Source organism: Passer domesticus, chromosome 5 (assembly GCF_036417665.1).
Source record: "Passer domesticus isolate bPasDom1 chromosome 5, bPasDom1.hap1, whole genome shotgun sequence".
Classification (NCBI taxonomy): Eukaryota; Metazoa; Chordata; class Aves; order Passeriformes; family Passeridae; genus Passer; species Passer domesticus.
The window spans coordinates 69,717,072-69,743,838 of record NC_087478.1 but is presented as its reverse complement, the minus strand read 5'-3'; the positions used below and the strand labels follow the sequence as shown (position 1 = coordinate 69,743,838).

Here is a 26,767-nt window from a genome sequence, read left to right as displayed (position 1 = left end):
TAAGAATACAAAGACTCAGACATGCCAAAATTAAAACCATCAGATTTTCAGAACTGCTGAGCATCCTCCTCTCTATACCTCTATTTTTAATTTTTTTTCCTAGTTGCAAGAGCTGCAAAGTCTAACAAAGGAAACTAAAGAACATTAAATATGTTCAAGCTTGCAGAGTCTGCAAACTTCCCCAGAAAAGTGTTGGGTGTGCAAAACCAGCTAGGGATTTAAAAGCATTGCTCACCACTGCTCACTGCACAACCAACAAGTTGTGGTTTCAGGTGGCTTTGGAATATCTGGTCTTCAGCAAATCAAAATGAGCATGGCTGGAACTAATGCCAAAGGAGAAGAACTCAGTATTTCTGGGATTTCTGTAAGCTGAATTGCTCCTGTGTTGTCACACTTGCAAGCATGCACATGCTGGGAACTCAAGCAAGCATAGGACAGTGGAGGGAAATAGCTCTTCTTTTGGAAAGAGCAGCTGTCCCTTTTTTCCCCATTAACTTATCTTTATTGTTCTAATAATGCAATAAAAACATTTAGTAACATTTCAAAAGGTCCAGTAGGGCATCATTTTGTAAAAGGAACACAGTAGACCATTTTACAGAAAGACCTAATAGTTTTGTTCCGTGAAAGGGTTCCGTTACACAAGCCTCCAGTTTGAGCTTTATGGGGACAGCCAGGCACACCCAGAAAAGCCTGCAAACAGATGGAGATAACAGAAATTTAAATGGACCATCCAGCTTTTAACATAATTCCCATATGTGCTATTCTACAAGCTACCAGGTGGGTGGGATGGGAGGAAGGAGTAGGTAGAAGAGATCATCACTCTCCCCATCCTGCCTACAGTGCTTCAATCTCTGGTGCGTGTAGCTCCAGTTAGAGCTACTTCCCTATTCACAGGGTCTGTTAAGCCAGCCAGAAAAGGTCAGGACAGAACATGGAAATAGATTTAAACCAGATTCCCATGCTAATACCAATTCAAACTGCATATTCCCTAACTAAAATGAAAATATTAAATAAAAGCAGTGACAATCTGATATGCTCTTAAAGGTTTAGTGTTCTAGCCATTCTCATTTAAGCAGATGATTTGTCTGATCCTGATGTAAATCCATTCTTAAAAGTTCAAGCAGTAAACAAGGATATATGCTGAGAATCAACCTTTTTTGATGTGTAGAAATTTGTATTCCTGGCTTTTCTGTTGCTAAGATAGAGGCTCTACACACAGTGCTGTACCTGCAGGAATAAAAACTGGACAGGACTTTTCACACCACATCACAGTATTGTTAGGCAATGCATTGTATTATCAGACAAGACCACGACTCTGCACCTCCAAGAGGGGCAACTGGGCCAATAAGCAAAGGGGCTAAAGACCCAGCCAAGGGCTGTGAAATCTCTCACTGCTAAGGAATGTCCAGGCACATATTCAGGTGTTCTCCTGGAACGCTATGAAGTTGGTGTTTTGTTTAGGGAAAAAATCCAGCACCTAAGGAGGACTACAGAGAGGGTCCCCAGCAGGACTTACAAGATCCACAACACAGACCTTCTGAAGCCTTCAGTTATAAGGCAAGAATAAACAAGACACAGAAACACAACTAGAGAGCAGAAGAGGAATGTGCACAGCTCCACATCTTGTCCTTCAACACTCAAATTTCCATGGCAATGAGTCTTTTCTTCCTGAAAACAAGAGCACTTGTGAAACTGGTGCAGGAAGACCAGCAGCAAGCCACCTCTACTGATACACACAAGCTTCATCCTTGGCAAGATAATCTCTAGCAGCAAAAAGACCCTGTGGTCATTCAGCCTCTGCCAGTGGTGGCACAAGAGCACACTTGTGAGCCTGTGAGGTGGAAGAGCCCTGGGGATGCTGGGGAGAGGGACAATATTTCACCAACCACCACCCAGAACACCCCAGGTGTTTTTTGTATCAGATACCTATCTAGCCTCAGGATACCTGAACCCTTTAGTCACTGCCCAAAAACTCAGATAAACAAGGTCTAGAAAAATATCCAGAAAATCAGCCCTGTTTTAAGATAACACTGTGCCAGACACCTGCAGGACTATTACTCTCCTGATGGCAGGAGCAGGCCTTCACCCCTGCCACTCCTGTTCTCAGGAAGGGACAAGGTGCCTAACTCGCCTTCCAGGGCAGGGTTAGGTTAAAACACTGGTGCATAAGGCCCAGACACCTCTTCCTGTGACAGTCCCCAGCAGAGACATGAAAGCGAAAAGTGCAGGCAGCAGTATGGAAAGGCAACCCTGTGCAAAGACAGACCAAGCGTATGCCCAGAGCAGCTTCAGGCCTGCCTCAGCCCAAAGCACCAACACCGAGTTGTTGTCCTTGGAAAGAGGCGAGAGCATCCCCGCAATTCACCCCACCAACGTCCCAGCCGTGCTCTCACACTTTATATTTAACTACCAGTAACCCGTGTGCTAACCCCTCCCTGGATTTACATCATCCCGTCGGCAGAATAAAACCACACGGATTCAGCGGGGTTTGGTTAAAAGTTAAGCACACACGCAGGGCTCAGTGGTCCCAGGGTCTCAAAAGCCCGACTGCTGGCGCTGAGCCCTGCCCTTCCCTCCGGATCCGAAGGGAACACAGAGCCATTTGTTGTGACCCCGCGGGCGCACAGAGCGGGCTGAGGTGGGCTCCGCTCCATCGGCCTGACACACGGATTGCTGAGGCTCTTTCTTCCTTCGCCGCGGCTCGTCCCAGGCACATAAACACGGCAAGCGAGACATTTCTGAGCAGAGGCAGGAGCAGTCTCGGGGAGAAAGAGCAATAACCCCCGCCTGTGCCCCATGCGCCGCTCGCTCCCCAGCAGAGCCCGGCCGAGGCGGCGGCTGGCGGGGATCCAGCCCACCCAGACACCGCGCCAGGAGCCTGCAGCTGCAGGAATGTCTAGGACCGGGCGCACGCAGCTTTTTTTAATTGCATGCCTCTGCTTCCACCGTCTCAGACTGCCCTGGCTGGGTACGTTTTGGGGTCGGCTTCTTTTCTGTCTTTCTTATTTCTTTCCCAAATTCTACTTTTAAGTGGATGGGTAAGGGGAGCAATTATAAGGCAGCCTATTGTGACGGAATGCTCCTCTGCCTGTTCCTAGACTTTGAAGGGATGCTCCCCGGCCTAAATGACCACAGTCTTATCTTATCCTCATTTTTGGGTAACACTTAGATTTTTTTAAAACTCTGAGAAAACATTTTTCTCTGTTGATAGCGGTGAAGATGCTTTCTTCCCTGCCTGGGATCTCAGACGACACAAACCAGTGTGAACAAAGCTGAAAGAACACATTTCAGAAAACCTCGATGTGCCTGAAAACCCACATGCAGGAAGGAGTGTTATAACAATATCAAGCTATGAAACATTCTTTGGCAACCTATCTTTAAAAGCTCAAGAGTCTAAATGCTGCTCATATCCAATGGATGAGAGCACATCTTGAAAAGTGAGCAAGTCCTGGCAAAGTCACATGCAAACTACTCGGCTACGCCAGCTCCGTCATTAAAACTCAGGCTGAGCACAACAAAGAGGCACATTTCAACTGCAAGACTCAATTTGAAGCCATCACACCAGACTGCAAATGCAGAAGGAGTTCATAAATATGCAATTTCTTATAGCCTGACTTTCCATCCTATCTGTTTCACCAAAAGGTGCGGTTCAGCCTCTTGTCAGCATCCCACAGCATCAGTAGACCACGCAAAAGGCCAGCACCAAGAAAATCCTAGTATTGCTGTGTCACTAGAATTCCAAGATAAAAATGTTTAACAGCCATAACCTCGAGAGATATGTGCCCTTCTGCCAGAAACTTTTCGGTTTATTTCTCATATTCAACAGAGGGCACCATCCTTCCCAGAAGTCACTGTCTCTCAGCTTCTCTCCACATCTGCTGCTCCAATCCAGTTCCAGGATGAATTTGTGGGTTATTCAAGCTAACAGAGACCACCTTGGCAAAGCAGTACGGGGGAGCTACTCCAGGTTCAGATATGCCAGCAGCTCTAAAGTGGACAGCCAGAACACCTAACCAGTGGTTCATTTCTTGCTCTCCCTCCCATGGGTGATTTCCACTTTATTTCTACCTGTTTGGTCAATCAGGACTGACCTCATTTAAGAGATCAGTGAGATCCCACAACTTTGGAGCAGCAGCAGCCCAAGCACACAGCCCTGTACAACTCAAGCAAAATGTGGACTTCTTTTTTCTCTCCACCTCTCAGAACTGCATTGTTTACAGCAGCAGCTCACCTCAACAGCCTACCGCTTCTTGGAAACATAAGAGAATGTAGCAGTATGTAAGTAATTCAGTGTCTTCATGCAGAATCTTACAGTGACGTGATAAAAAAAAATCATACATTCTTCCTACATCATCTGGTGTGTGTAAGTCTTTATAAAATGAGACATTATGATGTAGGTTGTTTAGGCTGCTTCATCTAAATCACACTGCCTTGCACAGAGCACTGCTCCCTTTAAAGGTATTACAAATGACAGAATTTGATGATTTAATTGCAACAATTAGACCATTCTGGCTGAGGTCAGGTGCACAGAACTTCACTGAAGTGAAAAATGCACCTCCATTAAAAAAAAAGTAAGACCCCTATTCTTGCATCAAATCTTTGCCAGCAATATGGACAACTCTTCATTTTCTGTAAGTATTCCATAAAACACAGTGAGGTATGTTAGCATCTGTTTTCCAGATAAGGTAGTGCAAGAAGCAACCTCCTCAAACTAGAGCAGCATTTGGCATTGAAAATGCAACAAAAACTTGAGTATTCCTGTAAGGGATCTGCAAATCTACCTATCCCTTTATGTATTAAATCTGGAAAAGAGATTCTCTGTCTTCAGCCTCAAGAGGAACCAAAACTGGTAGAGACAACAGACATCTTTAAGAATTCTTCTTAAATTCATGGAATGAGCAATTTGAGCTCTATCAAAGACTTCACAAAATTTCTTTGTGTGCAGATGCATTTTGAAGTCCAATTTCAGTAAACTGTCATGCCATGGTCATAGGACAGGAAAAAGAGAGATTGATCTGGACATCTTGTCCAAGTTTGCACTGCGTAGCTGTACTATTTCCAGGCTGAACAGCTTTTTCCTAGAGAAGAATGTGTGGTTTGTGTGGTTCCCTATCTTTATGATCTCATGGATTAGCTTGAAATGCCTCGGGCTACAGTGCATCCTGAGCAGGACATACTGTCTCTTCTAATGTTGCAACAACAACATTTAAGTGCCGAGTAGATTTCGCAGGCTACTCTCCCTAACCCTGAGTCACCAAATGGCTGGAGGTGTCAGAGTTACCATAAATCAGCAAGTCCTGCAGGCTCTACTGACAGGACTGCCACTGCAAGCTCTGGGAGGGCACTAGCAACGCTGCTTCCTCCAAAACCTGTGCACACTTTTGTTACAGCACACACTATTCAACCTTTCCTACTGAAGGGAACATCTGCTTCTGGCATGTAATGTTCCCAAATGCCACCAAAAAAGATTACTCTAGGTAGCCACGTACTTCATGATGGCAACAGATCAGCCTCAAACTGAGCAATCCACTCATCTCTGGGCCATCTGCCATCCACCAGACACAAAGTACCTGACTTTGTTTCTTACTACAGAAACAATCCAGCCATGCTTTAGCAATCGGAAAATAAAACTCAGCTGAAGTTCTTTTGGCCTGACCACTGCAGTGGGTTTGTTGTTTTTTGGGGTTTTTTTTTCTGGTCTTCCATATATAGCTGTGACAGCAACAGTAAAATATTCTCTCAGCCGCCCTCCCGCAGCGGAGTCTGTACCCACCCACACCACAGATGTACTCAGAGGTACAAAGCTCTCCCTCCCTATTTACACAGCCTGACAAGCCTGGGATGCCGCTTGCTGCAGCACGGTTGGTGCTCCAGCCCTCCCACAAGATCCCAAATTTGTGTCTTGGGTGCAAGGCAGCACCTGTGCAAAATCTAAGGACCAGGAGAAGCCATGTACATCTCAGATTCCAGAGCAGTACACTTCCCATGGTGCCCAAGATCATTGTGGGATCAGAGCTGGCAGGTAACTATCAAAAACTCATAACAGGAATGATTTCGTTCTTATAGAATTATCAAGTCACATTTTAAGCACTGCATATACAAGAGCAGATTTCAAAATGTTTCACACTTCCATGTTTTCTTCTTCACATATGCTTCCATCTAGCAAAATCCCACCACATTAATGAGCAAGATCTTTACCTTCCTTGTGGTTATGCATAATCCTAACTAAGCAAAACATGTACCTTCCACTTAAATTTCTTCAAGTTACTTAAGCTACATTAGTTAAACATTATTTTGCTAATGTGCCAGTGCCACATTCTGATATATTCTGCCTTGGATGGTGCACTCCCACTCTTTTCCCAAAATACAAAAACTGTCTGCAAAATACTGCACACCTCCAAAAAAAACAACACACCAGTGGACAGATGACAGTTTCTTGCTAAGGCTGAATATACTCCTTCCCCTGTTGAAGAGGGAATCAAATTTGGATCTTCTGAGGTTTGCATCACTTCCTGGTAAGGGCACATTTTGTCTTCTTTATTTTTTCCCTGTTTTTCAAGCTCCTTTAAACCCCCCCAAGCCCAGCCAGAATCCAAACCAAAGTGGCTGAGCCAGCTTGCACTACACTTTATCAGTCAGCCTCTGACCAAAGCAAGCAACCCAGACTTCCCAGAGGTGCCTCTGACCAGCAGGCCCAGCTTCTGACAGTGGCATCAATACACAAAACTGCATCATGTCTGCCAGGGAAAGATAAAGAAGCACAGCCTGCAGATAAACATTTTGCTGCTAAGTCAAAGGTTCATCATGCATATACTAGAAATATGGAATAAGAGGAACCCAGCCTCCTCTAGTGATAACTCGTTTTAAGTGAAATTACAGTTTCTGTTTTCTTAAATCTCTTCCTGGTCCAATAATAGTTGTTGTTAAAGTTTTAAGCTAAGAGAACTTCTTGCTAATTTTTCCTCCCAAATTCTGTAAAACTGATTGTTGTTCAGTCCATGCCCTGTCCCTTAGTCTGAACACCCTGAAGAGCTCTCCAAAGCTTAATCTGGAAAGGGAAGAGGTTCTCCTATTAAAACATATTCAGCAGGAGCTGGCAGGTCTGGGTTGGAGACACAAAAACCTAATAATGAGAGCTAATAACAAGACCACCAGCACCTACCAGCAAGGTAAGGAGCAGAAGTGACACTCTCCTACACTGTATGGTTTCTAGGGCAAGAGCTGGCTGAAAGAGCATACATCTCTCAGCTCTTCTACATCTCTGCCCCTTCCCTGGATCCCCTCAACAGATCCTCTGGCTATACCTTTTTCCAGTAAGACAATGGAAACCCTTTTTACTCCCCATCATGGTTACACTTGTGCCCTTTCATATGAGCCTGTCCACCAGTGTGAGAAACTGTGCACTAAGCTATAGGGGAGAAGACCTAAATGAGGCAGAGATATTCCTCACATAAAACTATAAAAAAATTACATTTTTATAACCTTTTTTTTTCCTCCCTGCCAGAGAGGGATGGAAAAACCATCTCCTTCCTCCCAAACTTATTTTACTGTTTGGTTTTCAAAGGAACACAACCAGGAAACAAAGACTATTTGCTAAAAAGGAGACTCTGAGAAGTTAACAGTGACCTGGAGCATTTGAATATACTGTCTGCAGTTACACTGACCATAAGGTCCTAAGGCTCCCTGCTCACTCCCTAGGTGGGGAACATCCCTGTTTGGCTTGGCTCAGCTCCCTGAAGCGCTGCGTCACTAACTGGAAACAGGCGGGTTTGCAGGGAGATTCCAAGAAGAAGCCCAAAGGAGCAATGCAACCACAGGCACCACTCCTCAAACCAAATTAGGGGAAAATACAGGATGCTGAAGGAACCTGGTCTTTGCTTGGTCCCTGGCTAAGCTAACAGAAGAGGGTTTAAGTGTCTCTGTGTTGCATATAACCACAGTGAGGAACCTGAAAGTGCTGGTTACATTAATTGTGTCCTTATACTTCAGAGAAGTCCTTGACAATCTGCTTAGAGACAAAAAAAACCCAACCTCCTCCCTGCTTCTATGAGACAGCACCAGGTCATGTGTAACCTCAGGGCTGCTTCTACACCAGGCCCCTCTCCCCTCCAAAGTCCAGAGGGGAGATCAGCTCCTGTGTGAGTACAGCTCCACTCCAAGATGTGTCAAATATCTCTGCTTAATGAAACAAAGCATCACCCAGACACATTTCAGATTGTCACAGCACTGCCTCAAAGCTCACACACAGTGCAGCATCTGCCAGCGACTGAGCTGGTCAAAGAGCTGTTTCCCAGCACCAGCACAGCCATCTCTCTTTGGCACGCAGTGCAGACCTCTGATGTCACAGCCTGGGCTGCACACAACTCATCACATTTCCTCACCCCACCTGCCTCCTCACTTCTTCACACCCCTACTTGGTCCAGGTTTTGTCAGGCATTTGCTCACTCACTTCATATCGTCTCCACAGAATTCTGACTCCCATTTTTCCCTGCTGCTTGACTGAACTGATGGAATGCAGCGTGCCTGCCTCAAACACCACACCTCTTGCTGGAGATCTAAGCAGAAGTGGGAAGTGAGATTTTTGGGACACCTGCTGGAAAGTGCCTTAAGAGGCTCAATTAAGAGAGGACATGTAAGTCAAGAGAGACCCCTCAAAGGTCTTCTGGCAGTACTCTGAAAAGCCAGGCATGTCTTGTCCTGTGGCTCCACTGCCACGGGTTACCTTTGCACAGCAGAATGACGAAGGCAGTCACAGGAGGAGAACTTACCCCACAAATTAAGTGGTGCTGAACGGCCAGCATTGCTCATTTATTCCATCCCCAGACAGGCTCCAGAGGTGACTCCCAGCAGCACGTAGCTCCAGCCTCTCCTGGTGGAGCCTGACCAGCCTGACAGGATCATCAGGCTGAGGAACTTCATTCCTTGCCAGACATTCTCCAGGAGGCACTCCATGCTGAGCAGGTCAGGAAGGGGCCACTCCACGAGTGCAGCAGCATTCCCCCACACACCACCACCACCCCACAGGCACACTGGGACTTCATGCCACAAGGAGAAGCAACACTGCTTTAGAGAAGATGGGACCAGCAGAGTGCTGGTCATTGCCGCGTTTCCAATACAGCTTTTGGACACTTTCAAGCTACATATGCTGTCCACACTACACTAGAATAAAATATTTTTGCTTCTAGCAAATTCCAGAGAAAAACCAAAACAGCATTACCACTACAAAAGGTTATGCCATGCCATGGAAGCAGTTTAAGCCAGTATCTTCTGTCTGCCAGCTGCCTAAATACAGAGATGCTAAGGAAGAAAAATTACTAGCCCTTCCCAAATGTCCCAGGCCCTCTCCTCCTCCTGTTTCAATCTGCATGTCAAAATTAAAGACTATTTCCCTATAAACTATGAGGATACTGACCCTGGATCACATAGAGACCTCCAGGCTTGTTAAAATGCTGCAGAAGTTCTAGACAGGCATTAATGAGGTAAGGCCTGCCACAGCCAAGAGATTTTAAGCTTCCTCCAGATGATGGTGTAGAAAAGTACAGGCATGTAGAGTGATGCACAGAGGGACAAGAACAATCTTCCACTGTTAAACACTGGGTAAAAGTTGGTACCATAACAACCGTCTTCCATTAATTATACCTTTAAAATGAAAGCTACAAACTTTGCTTTTTTATCTGTATATTTATCCCATCTTCTCACACATTCCCTTCTTCCTCACACCTCACCCTAACTGCCTTGCTTTCTGCTTTTCTTCTGCCCTTCCCTTGTCAGGGTTGAAGACCCTTGGCACACTGACACCAATCACATGTGTTTTACCCACTCTATACAAGGCCACCTTTGGTAGTCAACTTCAAGAAGGAACGTACATAAAGGTGGCCTTGTATTTTGGGACTAACACCTTTTTTCTAGCAGAAATCTTATCCTTCTCCATCTGGCTTGTACATTTTTCTCCTTTATATGTGCCAAGAGGTGTCATGATAAACAGAAGCAGTTCAAAAACAGCTTGGAGCAATTAAACCACTTATTTAAACTTCACTGAAATCAACAGTTCAGGAAAATGACCAAATGCTGTGATGTATGTTACACCTTGAAGTATCCAGAATCAACAGACCCAGCAATAAAGTTTTATAGCATTTCAAGCTAGAAAGGACTATGAAACCTTCCTAATCTTCCCTGTCCTAATCCACTGTTTCTATGAGGTACCCTTATATAGGATCTGATAATTTGTTGAAATATAACTGCCAGAAGAGAACATGGGTGTGCCTCAAAGACTGAGGAATGAGCCTTTTTCTTAACTCAAGCATATTTTAGCACTTTTTTTGTTATTGCATTCCAAGTCTTGATTTCCAATATGTATTCACCTGTCCCATGGCTAGACACATTTTATTGTTCCTAGTCACATAACTTTGCTTTCAGACCATGGATAAAAACCTTGAGAAGCCTCCAGTCTGGTACCTTTTAGCAGAATCCAGTAAATCTATCCTCTGACACCAGGTCTCCATTAGCAACTACTTTGAGTCAGTCCTTTAATTCCACACACTTTGTGGTACAATCTTTCAGCCAATACAATGAAATAAATAGCCCAATTGCTTGCAAAATTTCTCCATTTACTATAATTTTTTTTTTGCATCTCAAAGAATGAAACCAGGTTTGTCTGAATTTAATGGAAAGCTCCACAACACCACCTTAAATTAAGGTTTAATTAAAATTAAATTCTACCTATTAGGGTTAAATCCTCTCTGTATTATTGCACTCTGTAACTGTGGAATACTAAAAGATTCCAAGTATTTTTACATATCTTGGGTACCAGGATCTCCAGTGCATAGTTTTAATTTCCTCCCCTTTACTCTATTAATTGAATATTTTCAGGTATTTCCTCATAATGTCATAACCCAACAAAAATCAATGTCAACAAGCCAAACTTCCCCTCTGGGACCTTCCAGCCTATCTGGATTTCCAGTTATCTAGATTTATTGGTTCCAAGGCATGTTGATTATTTGTTCCATATTGGTTCCAAGGCAACCTAATTAGTGACAGTGGCTAATTTTCACATGACACCATTTAGAGAAATCTCCTTTCTATCTTTATATTTGCCAACATTGTGTTTTCTCCTTGGATATTCTTTGCTGATCTTCATCCATTTCTCTTTACTTCACACTGATTCTTTTCTACCCTTCTCTAGCCTCTAAGCATTAGATGGGACAAAAAGAGAAAAGGTACTACCAGAGGACATGAGCATTTTAAAAAAGGCACAGTGTAATGATAGCTTAAGATTCATAATCCCCTTTATGATAATTTTAATCTAAGCACAAAGCTCTGAAGGGATCCTGCTGTGAGTACAGAAATACTCATTATCTGTGTGTTACAAGAACCACAGCTGAAATCCAAGTTTTCAGATGCTCTATTCTGGTACTATTACTGAAAATGACATTACATACATCACATGAAACTGAGAAAGATGCCTCAAGAATAGCAATGTTAGCTTAATATAAACTGTTCTGATCACACCACTTCCTCAAACTCCTCCAAACACCTGTCTACCTTTAAAGCAATACATATTTAATGTTTGTGATAATTTCTCACAAATCATCTACTTCAACCACTTGCTTTTGCGGCTGTTCCTGAAATTCTCCCAAATTAGCCTCTTTCAGATATCCAGGTGTCAAGAACTGAAAAGTCCTCAGCCAAACCGTGACATAGTGCAAGACCCAAACCATGACACCTGCAAGACCCAGGTTTTTAAGAGTCTCCCCAAACCATACTTTTCAACACTTTAATCACCACAATAGTAGCAGCACTGTTAATTGGCCATCCCCAGCCACAACCCAGTCTCCTTTACACCCAGACTTCACAGCTTTCTGCACTCAATAACTGCTTCAGAAGCCTCTTCAGCAATGCAAGTTTCTGCAGACTCTTGTTTCTTGCTTACAGTTCCAAGCTCCCTTTTCCCCCTCAAATGCCTGTGAATTTGAAACAATTTCCTCGTAGCTCCATCCCAGCCACCACACCATGTAATGTCCCTCTGGAGCACTAAAGCCACATCTTAAAACCTAGTAGGATTTTTTTCCCTTCCCCAACTAATCTTGCCAGCAAGCTGTCCCAAGCAAGGTTCTTTTTTCATTAAAGCTAAAAAAAGATGTTCTGGACATAAAATGCCTTTAAACTTTTTAGAAAAGTAATCAGGATTTTAACTGCACATTTCTGAAAGTCAGTGACACTTTTGTGTTCATTTTGATCTTGCAGATCTGGCAGTGTTTGTAGTTGAGAAAAAAAACAGGAATATAAATTGAGTTCATCTTTTCCCTGTGGTTTTTCTAACATATTTCTAACAACCCAACAAACAAGCAATGGCAACAGGGAAACGTTCCCAAGTCACAGAGCAGACTCCCCAAAGCACTTTTCTGATGGAAATTTAGCTGAAATTTTGTTCTGAATGAGTACAGCCAAGTGAGAAGTCACAAGTCACCCTGGGCAAGTACAAAATGCTACTTTTTCTCTTTTAGTCCTTCTGGCAAGCGACAGCATCCACTGAAAGCCACGAGAAGGAAACGAGCTGAATTGAGAAAGAACTGCAAAAGCATTAAGGCTCAAGGAGGAGACAAATTTTGCATCCAGAAAGCTCATGCCTTAAAAGCAGAGCCAAAGCTCATTCCTGCCATGCCTGTTCCTGCAGGCAGTCATGCCTGAGCAGTGCCTTCCAGCAGTCAGCAGAGAGAGCCAGCTCTAGATCCCGAGGGAGCAGCACCCACGCACATCTGGAGCCCTCCTGCAGCTGCACCCACACACATCTGGAGCCCTCCTGCAGCTGCCAGCTCCTGCCCTCTCCCAGTGAGCCTCAGGTTCAGCCCCTGCAGGAGTGCTGTGAGGGAAGGGGTCAGCCAGGCAAGCTGAATCACATGGATGGCACTCTCCATCTGGAAAGGCAAGGGAGAAATGTTTCTCAGTGAGAGGAAGGGCAGATGGCTCACAGCCAGCCACAATGGACATCCCCAGAGAGCCCTCACTCCCTGTGGCATTTCACCAGGGAGCACGCAAGGCATTAGAGCTATATGTAGGCAGTGCCAGTTTGCTTTACTTTTTTAAAAAGAACCCTTCTGCTTTCTGCCCTTTTTCTAAAAAACACATCTTACCAGCCTGCCTGAAAGCCCACGCCACTCCCAGGCCTGAGTCACCCACCCAGCAGCGCAGGGGGGAGGCACAGAGGAGAAGGGGAAGGGAGCTGCAGCACCAAGGAGCTCAAACAAGACATGCCATCAGTGCTGATGACGAGGCCAGTTACACCCATGATGAGAAAGACAGATGTTTTGCAGAAAGTCAGCCGCTGCCTCATATTAGCAGTTATGAAAGTGGAGAGTTCAGACATCATATTTTCCTTCAGTCTTCATCCTTTGCCAGCCAGGACAGATCCCAGAAAGCCAGGTGTCTGGTTGCAAGAAATACTGCAGCCTTAGTTCTAAGTTCTTAGTCTTGGCCCCTCCTGAAGGCATCACTGTGTCTGTAATATCCCAGGCTTTCTAAGGCAACTGTGCCATCACTGCTCCAGCAGTGGTGAGAAAATCCAGGACCAAAGATCAGTTCTCTGCTGCTTCTGAGTTTTGGTTCTACACATACACAAATCTCTCCTGTGGGTACCAGAGGCTCCATAAACGAGAACACACATGTGTTCAGATAACCCCCACAAAATCAAAACATTGCAGGCGGATTACAGAAACCAACAAAAGAACCTATTTTTTTCCTAAAACTGGGGAAAAAACAGCCTTGGAATAAGCATTCTCTTGTGCACAGAATTTGCTGCAGGGATGAAGGGACAGAGATCTGCTTGGTATTCAAGGACTGGAGTTTGGGGTTTCTTTTGGTTGGGTGTTTTTCAGGTTTTAGGGTCTACAAAACCTCCTCCATGCTACTCACATGAGCTAATCCACAAGGTGGTCTCTTCCCACACCCACAGTTTCAGGGTTATCCACAACAAGGAAATAACACAGGTATGAGGTAGCATAGACAAACAGCCTTGAAACAAACCAGTCTGCTGCCCAGCAGTGCCCTATCTCAACCTGAGCAGGTAAGTGTCTTGAGTCCAGACTGCTGTAAAAGGAACCACAGCATAGGTCCAGCTGGAAAGAGGCTCAGGTCATCTCTAGCCCAGCCTGCTGCCCAAAGAGGGACAACACTAAGCTAAGACCAGCCTACTCAGGGCTTTAGCCAGTCAGGTCTTAAAAACTTCCAAGGAAGGAGGGGGTGCAGTCTTCCTGGGCAGCTCTCTCTCCAGTGCTCCATTATCCTCACTGTGAAAGCCCTTTTTCCTTACAAGTCTGAACCTCTCTTACTTCTGCTGATGTCCACTTCCTCCCACCCTCCCGTCATGCTGTGGTGTAAAGAGCCTGACTCTTTTTCCACTCTTTTCTACAGACCTTCACATCACAGCATCCAAACTTTGGAGAAGAGAAATTAAACCACGTCTCCTAAGCACAGCAACTGAAAGATGCTTCTCTTGCTCCACAAGTCACCATGAGCTTCAAAGAATTTTGCCAGAGCTGAGGACTCTGTTCTCATCCAAAACAGAGAACAACAACACTCAACATCCTTAGTGCAGAACAAGGGAAAATTACTTTCCTCCTGTCTGGAGGAAAGCCCATCTCACCCAAAAAAGTACACTCCTTACCCCTGAAGGCAACTTCAGCTGCAGCAAGAGCTCAGAGATGAGTGCTGCAGGTTCACCAAACAGCCTGGGCTCATTTCAGCAGAGGTGCAGGACTGCAGTGAGCCCAGCTCCAGGTGAGCCACTAAAGCCCATCAGGAATATTGCTCTTGGCCCCTGCACTACAGGAGAGGACCCTCCACCAACTTCTGTCCTGCATTGCTGCTCAGGACACATCCAATCTGGCAAGGAAGGATGCCTGAAGCTCCCTAAGACACCCAAAGCTCCCAAAGAGGTTATTACAGCAGCCTGGTCTCTATTTCTCACCCCATATGACTGACAGATTGCATGAAAGGACAAAGCCAGCCCCAGCACAGCTGCAGAGGAATGTTTTTCTTTGGCAGAGAGGAGAGAGATGAAGTGGGTGTCACGTTTTTCCATTAAATTTTTGCCTGTCACCACAGCAGAGCCAGATCACATACAGAAGATTGAAAGCCAGTTAGGAGCAGATGGCAAAAAAAAATAGAAGGTAGTAGTTTCCAAGACACAGAGAAGGCACAGAGAGGTCACTGGCAGTATTCAGCTCTACATTTGGATGGATGGCACCTATGGGGACAGCTCTAGCAATTAAGGTCTATCCCATTTAACCACATTTTATTTTCCCACATTGCCTTCTCTGCTTCCCTACTCACCCTCAGGAGAGGGAATGCTCATTATTTGGTAGAGTATGTGTATCCTTCCTGCACACATTTAGTACTCCACTCAGTCCAGTGACTTTCTTTTCTGCAGTTGTGATCTGTGTCTGATAGCTTGCAGATAGAGAATGAGGAGAAAGTCCCTGCTCTGAAAAGCTCAGCATCTCAGACTGAATGTGCACCTCAGCTATGCCTTGTTAAACCCCACCATTTTTCACCTGCCTTCTCTACTGCCTGTTACTAACTTCAGAGGGGTGAAAGGGCAACATATTTGTCAGCAAAATTGTGACCCTAAGCCAAGCTTATTCTTTGCATGCCATTCCTTTCGCTTTTATGAAAGAAAAATAATTTCGCATCCAAGGCAGCCTCCACTTTTCACCAGCACTTGACATCTTGGAGGGGTGGTGGGGTCATGGACCAATCCAACATCAGTACTTCCTTGAAAATCAGGTCTGTCTGTTTTTCTGCTACATACCCACGTCCTTCTCAAACAAGCCTTTTTCCTACTGATCCTTGAACAAATACCTCTTCCAGGCAAACCCTGTTCTTTCCAGTGACATCCAAATCAGAGTCCACTGGTATCAAACAAATACACACATGCACATCAGGGTTGCATCTAAGCACAACTCATAAATCTACTCTGACTATTCCCACTGCACATTCCTTTAGCTCAAAATGCAGTTCCACTACCCCTTCTCCAGCCAAATATTCCTGCCTGCACTTTCACATCAGCATCAGTACCTGGGCTGCTACAGGACAAGCTGTGTCAGGAAACTGATAAACCTGAAAGCTAATTTCTGGCAAAAAAAAGTCATTTCAAAACTGGATGAGCTCGCAGGCAGCTGCCACAACAGCCTGTGGTTACATCCAGGTGCCGAACTGCACTGTCAGGTCTTGTCACCCACAAAAAAAACACAGCCAGAAGGCATCTCCATGATTCCGAGAGAGATGAATAGGGAGCAACAGCATAAAAGAATGTGCCCTCTTGAAAACACAGAGCTCTACTGTGAGAGCACCCCTCAGGGATCCACCAGGAACCTATTTCTCTTGGAAAAAGGCAAGATGCTCTAGGGAATCAGAGGAGTTAAAGGGGGACCTTGTAAGCTCAGGGTCGGCAGCCAAGACAGCCTGTGACAAATGCCACTGAGCCAGGTCAGACACTCTGTGTCTGAAACAATTTCACCTGTCAGTAACTCACCCACAAAACAATCCTTCTCCAGAAGGGAGAGAAGCAGCCTAAAACAGAGGATACAGGGATGATGGATGTTTAAACCAAGTATTATGAAGTGACTGGAAAACAGCTTTTGGGAAAGGAGGGAGGAAGGTGTACAGACAGCAGTAAGGACAGCAAGGCCTGATAACCAACGTTTGGATGCAAAAAAGCACAAAAATGCAGCACCTATCTGCAAGTGCAAAGCCAGCAGTAAAACTTAGCCAGTCAGAGACAGCGGGCTACTTTCAAAGTGTCTTCAAAGCAACAACCAAGTATGTCAGAGGGACCTTGTGAGCTGGAGGACCAAGAGAAAATGAGCCCACAGCAACTCAGAGCTCCCAGCTCTTTGGAGGGAGGGGTAGCCAGCAAGGCACAGCACACACTGGCCTCCTCTACAGACAGATAATCCTAAAAAAGTGAGACTGCTCTAATAAAAAACTAGTCCCCATCCCATGATAGGGGAAACTCACTTAGCTCTGGCTAAGAAGGGACTCTTCACACTGCAAACAAAGACCTGCAAAGAGCACAAGTTCCCACCAGCCCAGCAGATAAGTTGAACAACTCCAGACACAGGAAAGCCCTGTCTGGTAACACCATAAGTGAAATTCCTTTACCCCTGCTATCGTGCACAACCTGCTCCATGTGTAAGGACTGGCTTTCCAAAGGAAACATTTACAGAGCACAGTGCACATCAGTCACGTCCATTAGGAAAAAGAATAAATAGTGTACATTATGCTGGCTCATTCCTATCTACCACGCTTCAAAGTTGGTCCCAGGACAGACTAACATTTTTTCCAGCTCCTGCAGATCAAGCACTTCACTATACAGTTACAGCCAGCAACTCAATACCCCTATTTTTCTAATTTTAACTGTCAGAAAACAGCAGGGTAAAGTTTCAAGGTCTCCTGCTTGTGTTTATCTCAGCTTTTAGAGGAACTGTGGATCAGTTAGACCCATTACAAGTAAGTGACATGTCTCTTGGCAAGATGGAATAGTTTTCTTATTTAAATTTGGGAAGAAAACGAGGAGGAGAAATGGTTTTCAGTGAAAGGCACTATGTACAACTAATTTTGCTGTTCAGCAGTTGTGATGTTGACTTTTTTATTGATATGGAAAGTCATTGACAAAATTTAACACTACTGCTTTGTATGGGCTCTGTATACAACTATTTAAAAATCTCACTTTCTCATTTCCCCTCCTCACTGCAATTTTGGAAAAATCTTTACAAGTACTGACTGTATAAATATTTTACATGAAGCCAGCTGCAGGTGTATAGAGCAGAAAGAATGAGAGATTTCAACTTTATGGTTTGTGGGCAACGGACCAAACCCCATGTGCAAATAAATGAAGTAGTTCTCCCCCTACCAAAATGAAACAAAAATTGGATCCAACTATACTGACACCAGAGAGCTACATGCAGCCACCACACAATGAGATACAGCCAGCTCCACATCCACACCCGCTGCAGCAGTCGCAGCTTTCAATTAAATACACACAGACTGTAAAAATCTAGCCCTGTCATCCATTAAAGTAACGACTGCCGTACTCCAAAAGCTCGAGGCACTCCCTGGCAGCTCATCCAGAAGCAGCTTTCCTGCAGAAGTCGTTAGAAGCATAAAGTAGCAGCAACCATCGTTTTTGTGGCAGAGGAAATGAGTCACCAGGCGAGCACTGCTGAGGTTCAGAGGTTTGTGATAGGGAGGAAAGAAGGCCAGCTCAGAGTTTCCCGAGCCCATCTTAGATGACAATCACAACCCTGACTATTAACCTTCACCTTTGGTTTTGCGTTCACAGGGAGACTGAAACTTGGTAGCTGCAGCCTGGGAAGCCTCCTCCTCTCATTCCAACCTACACTACACCCTTGGCCCAGGGCTGAGCTGCCCACAGCATCACCAGCAACATGGAAACAGGATCACAGGGCTGAGACACCACTCAGGCAACAGCAGCAGCAATGAGACATTTCACCATTTCACTAATTTCAATGCTTTCATGAGTTCCAGGTTCAATAGTCAGGCTCTTTACCAAATAACCCATTTGGGCTACTTGGCATTTGAAGTTACCTTCCATTAACCACTCATCTGGACACCCAGGACATGACATCTAGGAATTTAGTCATAAATATCAGAGCCAGCTGCTGTCCCCCCACACCTGTAGGGCAGCTGCAGTTCTGCATGTGCCATGCCAAGATCACATCCATGCTTGCATGCTGCTGCATTTCGCTACCACCTGGAAGCAGCAACCCATGTGTTAAAATAGCCATGAAAATGGGGGGGGAAATAAAACTGCCTCCTCAGTATTACATAAGGAGGTTTTAAATGTCCAAGAACCACCTGCCTTTCAGCCCCCCTCCAGCAATGGGACAGGTAGTTGGCATTTCAAGGCGTGTTTGTCAGACTTAACCATCTGCATCAGACGTAGCATTTGTCACAGAAGACAGGGTCCCAGCTGGGCCATGGCCAACCACAGATCAATTCCAGTGGAGCCCCAGAGCCTCCAGCAGGGCTCTCCCACTTCAGGCCCACCTGTGTGTTATGGAAAGCAACAGCAGCAGCAAGAAGCTGGAGGTTTTGCTACCTGGCCAAACTCCTACTGCCCTTGGGCAGTGGCAGGTGTTGTGTTTCCCTTCTGCTCAACTACCAGAAAAAAGCACAAAATTAACAATAATAATAATAACAACAACAACAACAATAATACTGCCTTGCAGAGTGCCAGCACAGGGCACTACCAACACAGTCACAACAAGCTACAGCACAGCTGAAGATTATATAATGCAGACATGTGACACATACCATGAACACGCCTCTGGGAAACCTTTCAGCCTTTGCTTCCATGGGAAACCACTCTGGAAAAATAACTGCTATAAAGCTATCTGGCATCTAGGTGAGCACTTTGAGGACTTTAACGAGACTTTAACCTCCAGGATTGCTGCCTGCCAATAGGAGAGCTGAGCTCCTCGAGGCCCCACTTTCTCCAGGTACAGCTGATGATATCACCAACAGCACCAGTGGGGTGAGGGAAGGGTTCCTCACACAGCTCCAGGCACTGGTGAAATCATCAGCTGTTAAAGAGAAATGTAAATCCCCAGGAGGTTGGATTTCAGCCCTGGTAATTAAGGCAGGCTGGAAGAGTTTAAAATAGAGGTCAAGTTTTTAAGTCTATGCATGCTTTCACACTTGTCTGCTAGCATCAAATCAACAAGAGCCAGGAACAGCCTTTTTGGTCACAGAAAGGTTAAATTTCAACTCAAAATACACAAAAGGTAGTTGGCACAGAATTCTCACCCTCACCAGTCTGTACACACAGGTCTGACTGTGGAATGGCACTGACCCTTCTTCCTGCTCGTGAGCTCTCCCCTCAGCCATCATCATCCTCTCCCCCTGCCAGTCCAGCTTGCACCCCCAGGGCTGCATGACTGTCCCAGAGACTCTTCCCAAGCCCACAGTTTCCTTGGATGCAGACCTGCACATCCAGCTAAGGGGCACCTCAGGAGTGTGTGAGGATGCTGTAGGACCCGTGTTCCTTGGCTGTGAGGGTGACACACAGCACAGGGCGTGGGCACTCCTGCAGAGGGGGTACGGGAAGGATCTCCTCATCATCCCAATCCTTCCAGAAAAACCCTTCCAAAAAAACTTGCAGTAAGTTTGCAAACAGCAGAACAACGGGGTCAAAACAGTCCTCCAAGACAGAAAGCACAGCCCAGGAGAAGAACAGATGTTTCATCCACAGAGCTTGTTTGTTTGTTTTGGGTTTTTCAAATGATTCTATGAAGTTTTGGCCAGAGGTAAATAGAGACCTTGTGTTTCATGGTATCAAGCATGGTATTCTCCTCCACATGGCAGGGCACATTCACAAAAGAAAAACTTCAACAGGCCCAAGTGTGGGTTTTTTTGCTCTAAAGAATGTCAATTTCATACATATTCTTTTCTTTTTTAAAGACTGCAATATCTCACTACACCTACTTTATAGCATTTAGTTGGGCTGCTTTTTTTTTCTGAAACTTCTTTCAGAAGAATTCTAAGAATAACCAGAAAGATAAATTGATTTAATGCTTTTTATTTGGCTTCAAGAGGGTCTCTGAAGAAATCTTAAACTTCTAAAAAGACCCAATCAGCAATACAGCAAACACAAACAAATCAATGTCAGTGTTACTCCCAACAAAAGTCACCACAGCCCAATATTTTGCAGATCCAGCTACACACTCCCTCTTACAAAATGCTCATCATCATAGCATTCACAGCTGAAAATCCCCAATAAAACTTGAAAATAGAAAAGGGAAAAGCATCCCATTTCCATCCACCAGACAAACAGGATGTTTTCTTTATCAAGACACACTTAATTCTCAGGCTCTTTGAAACAGGGCAGAAAAGACATATCCATGTCACTTGCAGCCACAATTTCTAGCTCAAGTGTAAGATCTCCTTCAAAGCACTAATTAAAGAAGACATGAGAACACTGACTAAGAAAACAAAAGTTAAGAGTGGCAACTCCATCCTCATCACAAGGACCCAAACAGAGCAAGAGGAAGTATGTCAGCACAACTGTAAAATCTGAAGGCGAGCGCTCTCCAATGAGCCTCCCATTTAATTCACAACATTCTTGCTGGTAAAGAAAAAAAAACCAAAAACACAAGAAAACAGCAGTTTGAAGGAAGAGCTTTAAGTGCTCCTGCTGGCTCTTTTAAAAGCCCAAGCCACCATAACAGGATTGCCTTTCCCCAGATGTGCCAGAAGATACACATTGCGCAAGAAAGCTCAGGACTTTCAAAGACAAAGAAGCCAAACACTGTTTAAAGACCGTCAGGCGTGCAGCAGGCTTGCTTCCTGCTGGAACGAGGCTTGGAGCTTGTGACGGACACGATCCCGGATCAGGGAGACTACCACACACAACAAATAAGGTTTTCCTTGTTTGCCCTACAAGACTAATGCCAAGATCAGCACAGAGGCAGTGGCTGCGGGATGCCCGCTGCTCCCATGAAGGGCCGGGTGCCTCACTCTGTATTTGCACATCACCCTGCTGGTGCAAGGTGATGTATTTGCACATCACCCTCACTCTGCGGCTGTATTTGCACATCACCCTGTACATCATTTGCACATCACCCTCTTGGGTGCGAGGAAGAAACGCGGAGCCTGCGGCAGCCCCTGCCAAGCGCTGTCCCTGGGGCACTGCCACATCCCAGCTGCCACCACCATGTTCCTCAGGGTCTCCATCCAGGCACGTGCTCGACAACCACAGCGAGCGTGGCTGCCCCACGCCTCGCACCAGCAGCGGACCGGAGACCTCCATGCACACTTCCACTCGGGATTACACCTACAGGGCTCTACAGAGGTGTATCGCTGCGCTTGCGAGATGCCTCCTGAGTAACAGTGAACCAACAGACATATTTCCTCAAAACTGCCCAACTATGCGTTTTACGCAAGCCAAAGTATGGGGATTCCAGCCAAAAAAACAAACAACAAAAACATCGAAACTTGTGTCACTTCCTTCCTGCGTTGGGGAGCGGGACGGAGCCGGGGCAGTCTGGTCTCGAAGAAGAAGAGACGGCCGGCGATTCCGGAGCGCTCTCCCGGGAGAGGCGGCAACGCCGAGCGCGCAGAGGAAGCCCCGGCCGGGCGGGGCCCGCGGGATCCCGGTTCCCGGGAGGGGAGGGAGCTGAGAACCCCCGGAGCAAGGGGACCCCAAGGCCTGCCCGAGGACACCCCGGCCCCCGGGGGTGCAGCCCCGAGGGGCGACAGTCACGGCGAGCACCTGTCGGCCAAACCCGCCCGGTGCCGACCCTGGCGCCCGCCGGGACACCCGAGGAACCCCGCCACGGCCCCCGAAACGCGGCCGCCCACGGCGGCGTCTCAACCATCCCACCCCCGGCCTCCCGGCGCCGCCAGCAGCCGCCGCCCGCCCCCGCCGCTCCTCACCGTGCGGCTCAGCAGCGTCTCGGGGTCTGCGGGCTCGCACAGCTCGCTCAGCTTGCGGTCCCAGTGCAGCAGCGGCGGCTGCTCCCCGCCGCTCTCGCACACCTCCATGGCGGCCGCAGGCACCCGCGCGGCCCGTCGGTCGGTCGGTCGGTCGGTCTGTCTGTCGGTCCGTCCGCCGCCCGCTGCCGGACCCTGCCCCCGCCGCCGCCCCCGCCCCGCCGCGCTCCCTCCGCCGGCGGCCGCGCGCGGGCGTGGCCGGGCGGGTCACCCCCGCCACGCCCCCGCCGCCCCGCCCGCCAATCGGGGGCGAGCAGCGCCGGGCGCCGGCCAATGGGCTTGCAGGCCCCGAGAGGCCGCGGCCGCGAACGTGGGCGTGGCGCGCGCGGCCAATGGCGCGGCGGAGCGGCGGGCGCGCCGGCCAATGGGGAAGCGACAAGACTGCGGCCGGCGCGCGCCGCCCCGCCCCGCGCCGGGCCGCCCTCAGGGAGGGACCCGCGGCGGGCCCGGGGAGAGGGGACGGGACAGCCCGGCCGCGGGACCCGTTCGCTGAGACAGGTCGGAACGCACCTTCTGAAACCCACAGCGTCACGGCTCCGGGCAGCCGGTGCCTGCCTCGGATCGGTCCCAGAGCGCTCGCCAGCCGGCAGCAAAAATAATCCCAGCAACGGGAAATTATGGTATTTTAAGACTTGTGTTGCTGCCAAGCCGGCGCAAGACTGACATTCCATTGTTCTTAAAAGGGGACAAGCTGCCAGAGCCTTAGGACTGAAAAAGCTGGGCATGCCTCAGTGCTTGGCTGCAGCTCCCGGCGCTCGGGCCCGGGCGGGTGCTGCGGGCCCAGCTCCACAGCCACGGACACCCAGCCAGAACTGGAGCTCCGGGCGTGTTCTCCTCTCCTGGAGCTCCCTGGAGACAGCACCTCTTGTGGCAGCCACTCCCACCCACTCACAGACCCAGCACCTGTACAGCACCAGTCATCCAGCCTTTGTTCTGGAGAAGGATTTCCCAACACTTAATAGGCAGAACAGCAACAAAAATAGGAAAAATTATGGTGATTGCACCATGTTTATTGCTTTAAAGTTTATTAAACTGCTGGAGTTTAATTAGGAAAAAAAAAAGTGTAACAGAAATTACACTAAGATCTCCTGCAAAAATTAGTTATTTTAAGTTAGTCATTGTGAAAGAAGTCAGTCTGACATTTGCCTTCAGCAGCAAAGAAAAGCCAAATTACCAGTACCTGAATTGCCACCTTCCACTTTGGCAAGCCCCACCAGAGGTACAAACTTCTTGTTTGTACTGCCAGGCACTGTTATCAAAGCAATTCCATTGTGCCAGTCCAGAGATTCAGGTTGTGAAATTTGTAAAGGTCAGTTCCTGATCCAGGAGCCTCCGTGTTTTCATTGGATGTGTTCTTCCTATCAGAGCTTTTGAGGCCTTGTGATAATCCCTTTAACAAAAGGCTCTCCATCAGCCTGCTGGCTGAGATTAGCACCTTCTAAAATCACTGCTGTGACTAGATAATTTCTTGGGGCTGGGGCACTAAATGAATGTTTTGCCCATATGAGAAGTCTAAAGGGAGACCCAGATTTGCCTTGTAAACCAAAAAAATGAAGGCCACCTTAGAAGAAGGTGGTCCTGACTGGGTGAGTGCAGCTTCCTTTGCTGAGCACGATGAGAACAAGGGGCTCCCAAGGACTTCTGTTTGACCAAGAGTAACTGGGCTGAAACTTCTCATCCTAACACATTTCTCAGGCAGAAATATTTATTTGAGGAAGAAGTTGCACAGGCACACACTTCTGTCCTTCCCCCTTGGGTAAAGCACTCATACAAACTGAGGCACCCTGGATAAACAGAACGCTGCTTTCCCCGGTGGTTTCCACTCTTCCTGCACCATATAAAGCTGTGTCCCTCTCCCCTCTGCTCTTCCCCAGGAGCTCTCTCTTTATCAGTGGTACTGAGGCACAGCTGCTGCTGTGAGACACAGAGCTGCTGGGAATTCATAAGTGTGCTGGAAGACGACTTTGGCCATTGAAATGGCCACACAAAACTACCCCTCTCTGGGGCTATAATATAAAATAAAAACCACTATATTGGTAACTGGGCATCCTGCCCTGTTACTGACACAGTATTAAAACTAGTGTTCAAGGCTACATGTAAGTTTTGAGCTTCAACATCTCTGAAACAATGACCCAAGACTTTGTAAGGAAATGTGACCAATTTACTTTGCGTGGTGGCAGCCAACAGCACAGAGACCACACTGATGTGTTTGTGCTGCAGCACCAGCACTTCTTGGAAAAGGAAATCTGAAATAGCAATGTTCTGCTAGATATTGGCAGCACATACAGGGCACCAAGAAGGAAGAGACAGAAGTGGAGGAGACTAATCCTTTCCAGAGAATATTAATTATTCAGTGTGCTGATACAATACATGGGACAGTAGTCTAATGTGTCACATGTTGCTGCCCACAGACTGACACTACACCAGAAATCAGGCACTGGGGAAAGCACCTGAAAACCTACAAGAACATGATGCAGACACAGCTATCCTAACTTTATCCCATACTCCCTGGAGGATTTGAATGGTGGACCTCAATAGTTACCAGCCTGCTGAAAATCAAGGCTGTTTCTCCATGCTTCATTACTTTTCTCTTCGAACAGCTATAATAGTATTATTAAGTTCCAACTCATGTAATTGAGAGCATTTTTGATTTATTCTTTTGTGTAAGACCCTTTCCTCACCCCACTCTTCTGAAGTGGGTTTGAACTCACCCCACAGCACAGGGGGAGAGTGCAAACATTAACCAAAAATCTACAAGAACATAAAAGGGTGGGGAGTTACTGTCTATATAGGGAAGAGAAGAGCTCAGTCTTTGTTTACTGAGAATTTCTACGAGGAGCAGAAAGCCCACACAGAAAACCAAAGCAACTAAGAAAGAGGAGGCTGCTAAGGCAGAGCTCCAAACAAACAACACTTACTTAAAACATCAAAGACCAAAGCAAGCAACAATACAAAGCCTGGCAAAGGAAAGGTGCTCTCTTTCTCCCTGCAGATCCGGGTTACAGAAGCCACAACTCCTGCAACCACATCATTACTCAGTTCTTGATCAGGTCAGCTGCACAAAGGTTCATTAAACATTTACAGGTGACATTTTTCTGACTTGTGACAACCAGGATCAAGATAACCATCCATTTTCTACAGCCGCTCGGTTCAAATCAGTTTGAGAAACCAACCAGCAAGAAAAGAACAAACAGCAACAGAGCCCGCAGAATGAAAACTGCCAGGTTTCTGACCAGCTACCAGTAAAAATCTTACCCCTTGAAAGCAACAGAAAACAGCCACAGCTAGAGATTTCTTCAACAAATTCAGCACCTCTTAAAGAGTGCAGGACACAAATTTCAGGTCTAAGAATATAAAGAAAAAAACAGCAGTCAATTTCTCTAGTCAGTTAATAGAGATTTTTGTGAAATGGCCAGGTATGGTAATGAGCTGAATTTTTTATGTGGGACTAAGCAATAAGCAGAAGAAAAATCTCACACACACTGACACACGTTCCCCACAAGAGGATGTCTCAGGAGAAACCCTGTGAAAGTGATTTCTTTGTGTGTTGTGCAAAGACTTTATTTGCACCAACAAAGCAAATTTCTTGTGTAAATGAGATTTAAATCACACTGCTGTGCTGAGAAGCTCTCCACTGCCAAGATAAACAGACACAAAGTCTTAGTTTGTACATTCAGACACGCTCAACTACTTGGCAAAAAAGCTTCCACCGCAGAAATTTCAGAGTTAAAAATAGAAGGTGAGCTTGAGAATAGTAAAGTTTTCTTCCCACCATCTTGGCATTTCATTCCTTTTCTGACACATGAAAAAAGAGGGATAGCCAGCCCTGAAGACAGCCTGTTACTAAACCCACATAATTGGTACACTGACAGAAATACAGGCTCCCTTTACCAGAATCATCTTTGCTGTTTTACCCAGGGGCTTCTCTAAGCTCCAATTCAGCTTTCCTGCCTTTGCAATTCCTGCCCCTCTGCAAGGGCTTTCACCAGGCCCCACAGGCACTGCTGGTCTTGAACTGAAGTGTGACCTGTGTTTGGGAGCACAGACACAGTGCCCCCAACCCCACGGAACACAGAGAAGAGTGAGAGGGCTATTGGTGAAGTGGGACTTGATTTCTTTGGCTGAAGCATCTTCTCCTACTTCTTCATGCCTCCTAATTTCTGTGGACAGAGCAATTACTGCAGAGTAATTAGAAATAAAGTTGAAAGGGTTCTTTGCTGTGTGACACAGGCACAATGCCATGGTGTCTTCCTCAAAC

At 46.5% G+C, this 26,767-nt stretch overlaps 1 protein-coding gene across 2 annotated transcripts in view; it reads right to left on the bottom strand.

The window, feature by feature from the left end:
• The window catches only part of CREB3L2 (cAMP responsive element binding protein 3 like 2), a 68,203-nt gene extending 45,541 nt beyond the window's left edge, over positions 1 to 22,662 (bottom strand). Inside the window, exon 1 of one of the 2 annotated variants that reach the window (XM_064420899.1) lies at positions 22,453 to 22,662. In XM_064420899.1, the coding sequence (XP_064276969.1) occupies positions 22,453 to 22,560 (108 nt within the window). In that variant the 5' untranslated portion in view covers positions 22,561 to 22,662. The remainder of the gene's footprint in view (positions 1 to 22,452) is intronic. The other variant, XM_064420898.1, reaches the window with a different exon arrangement.
• Between the last annotated feature and the right edge of the window lie 4,105 nt (positions 22,663 to 26,767).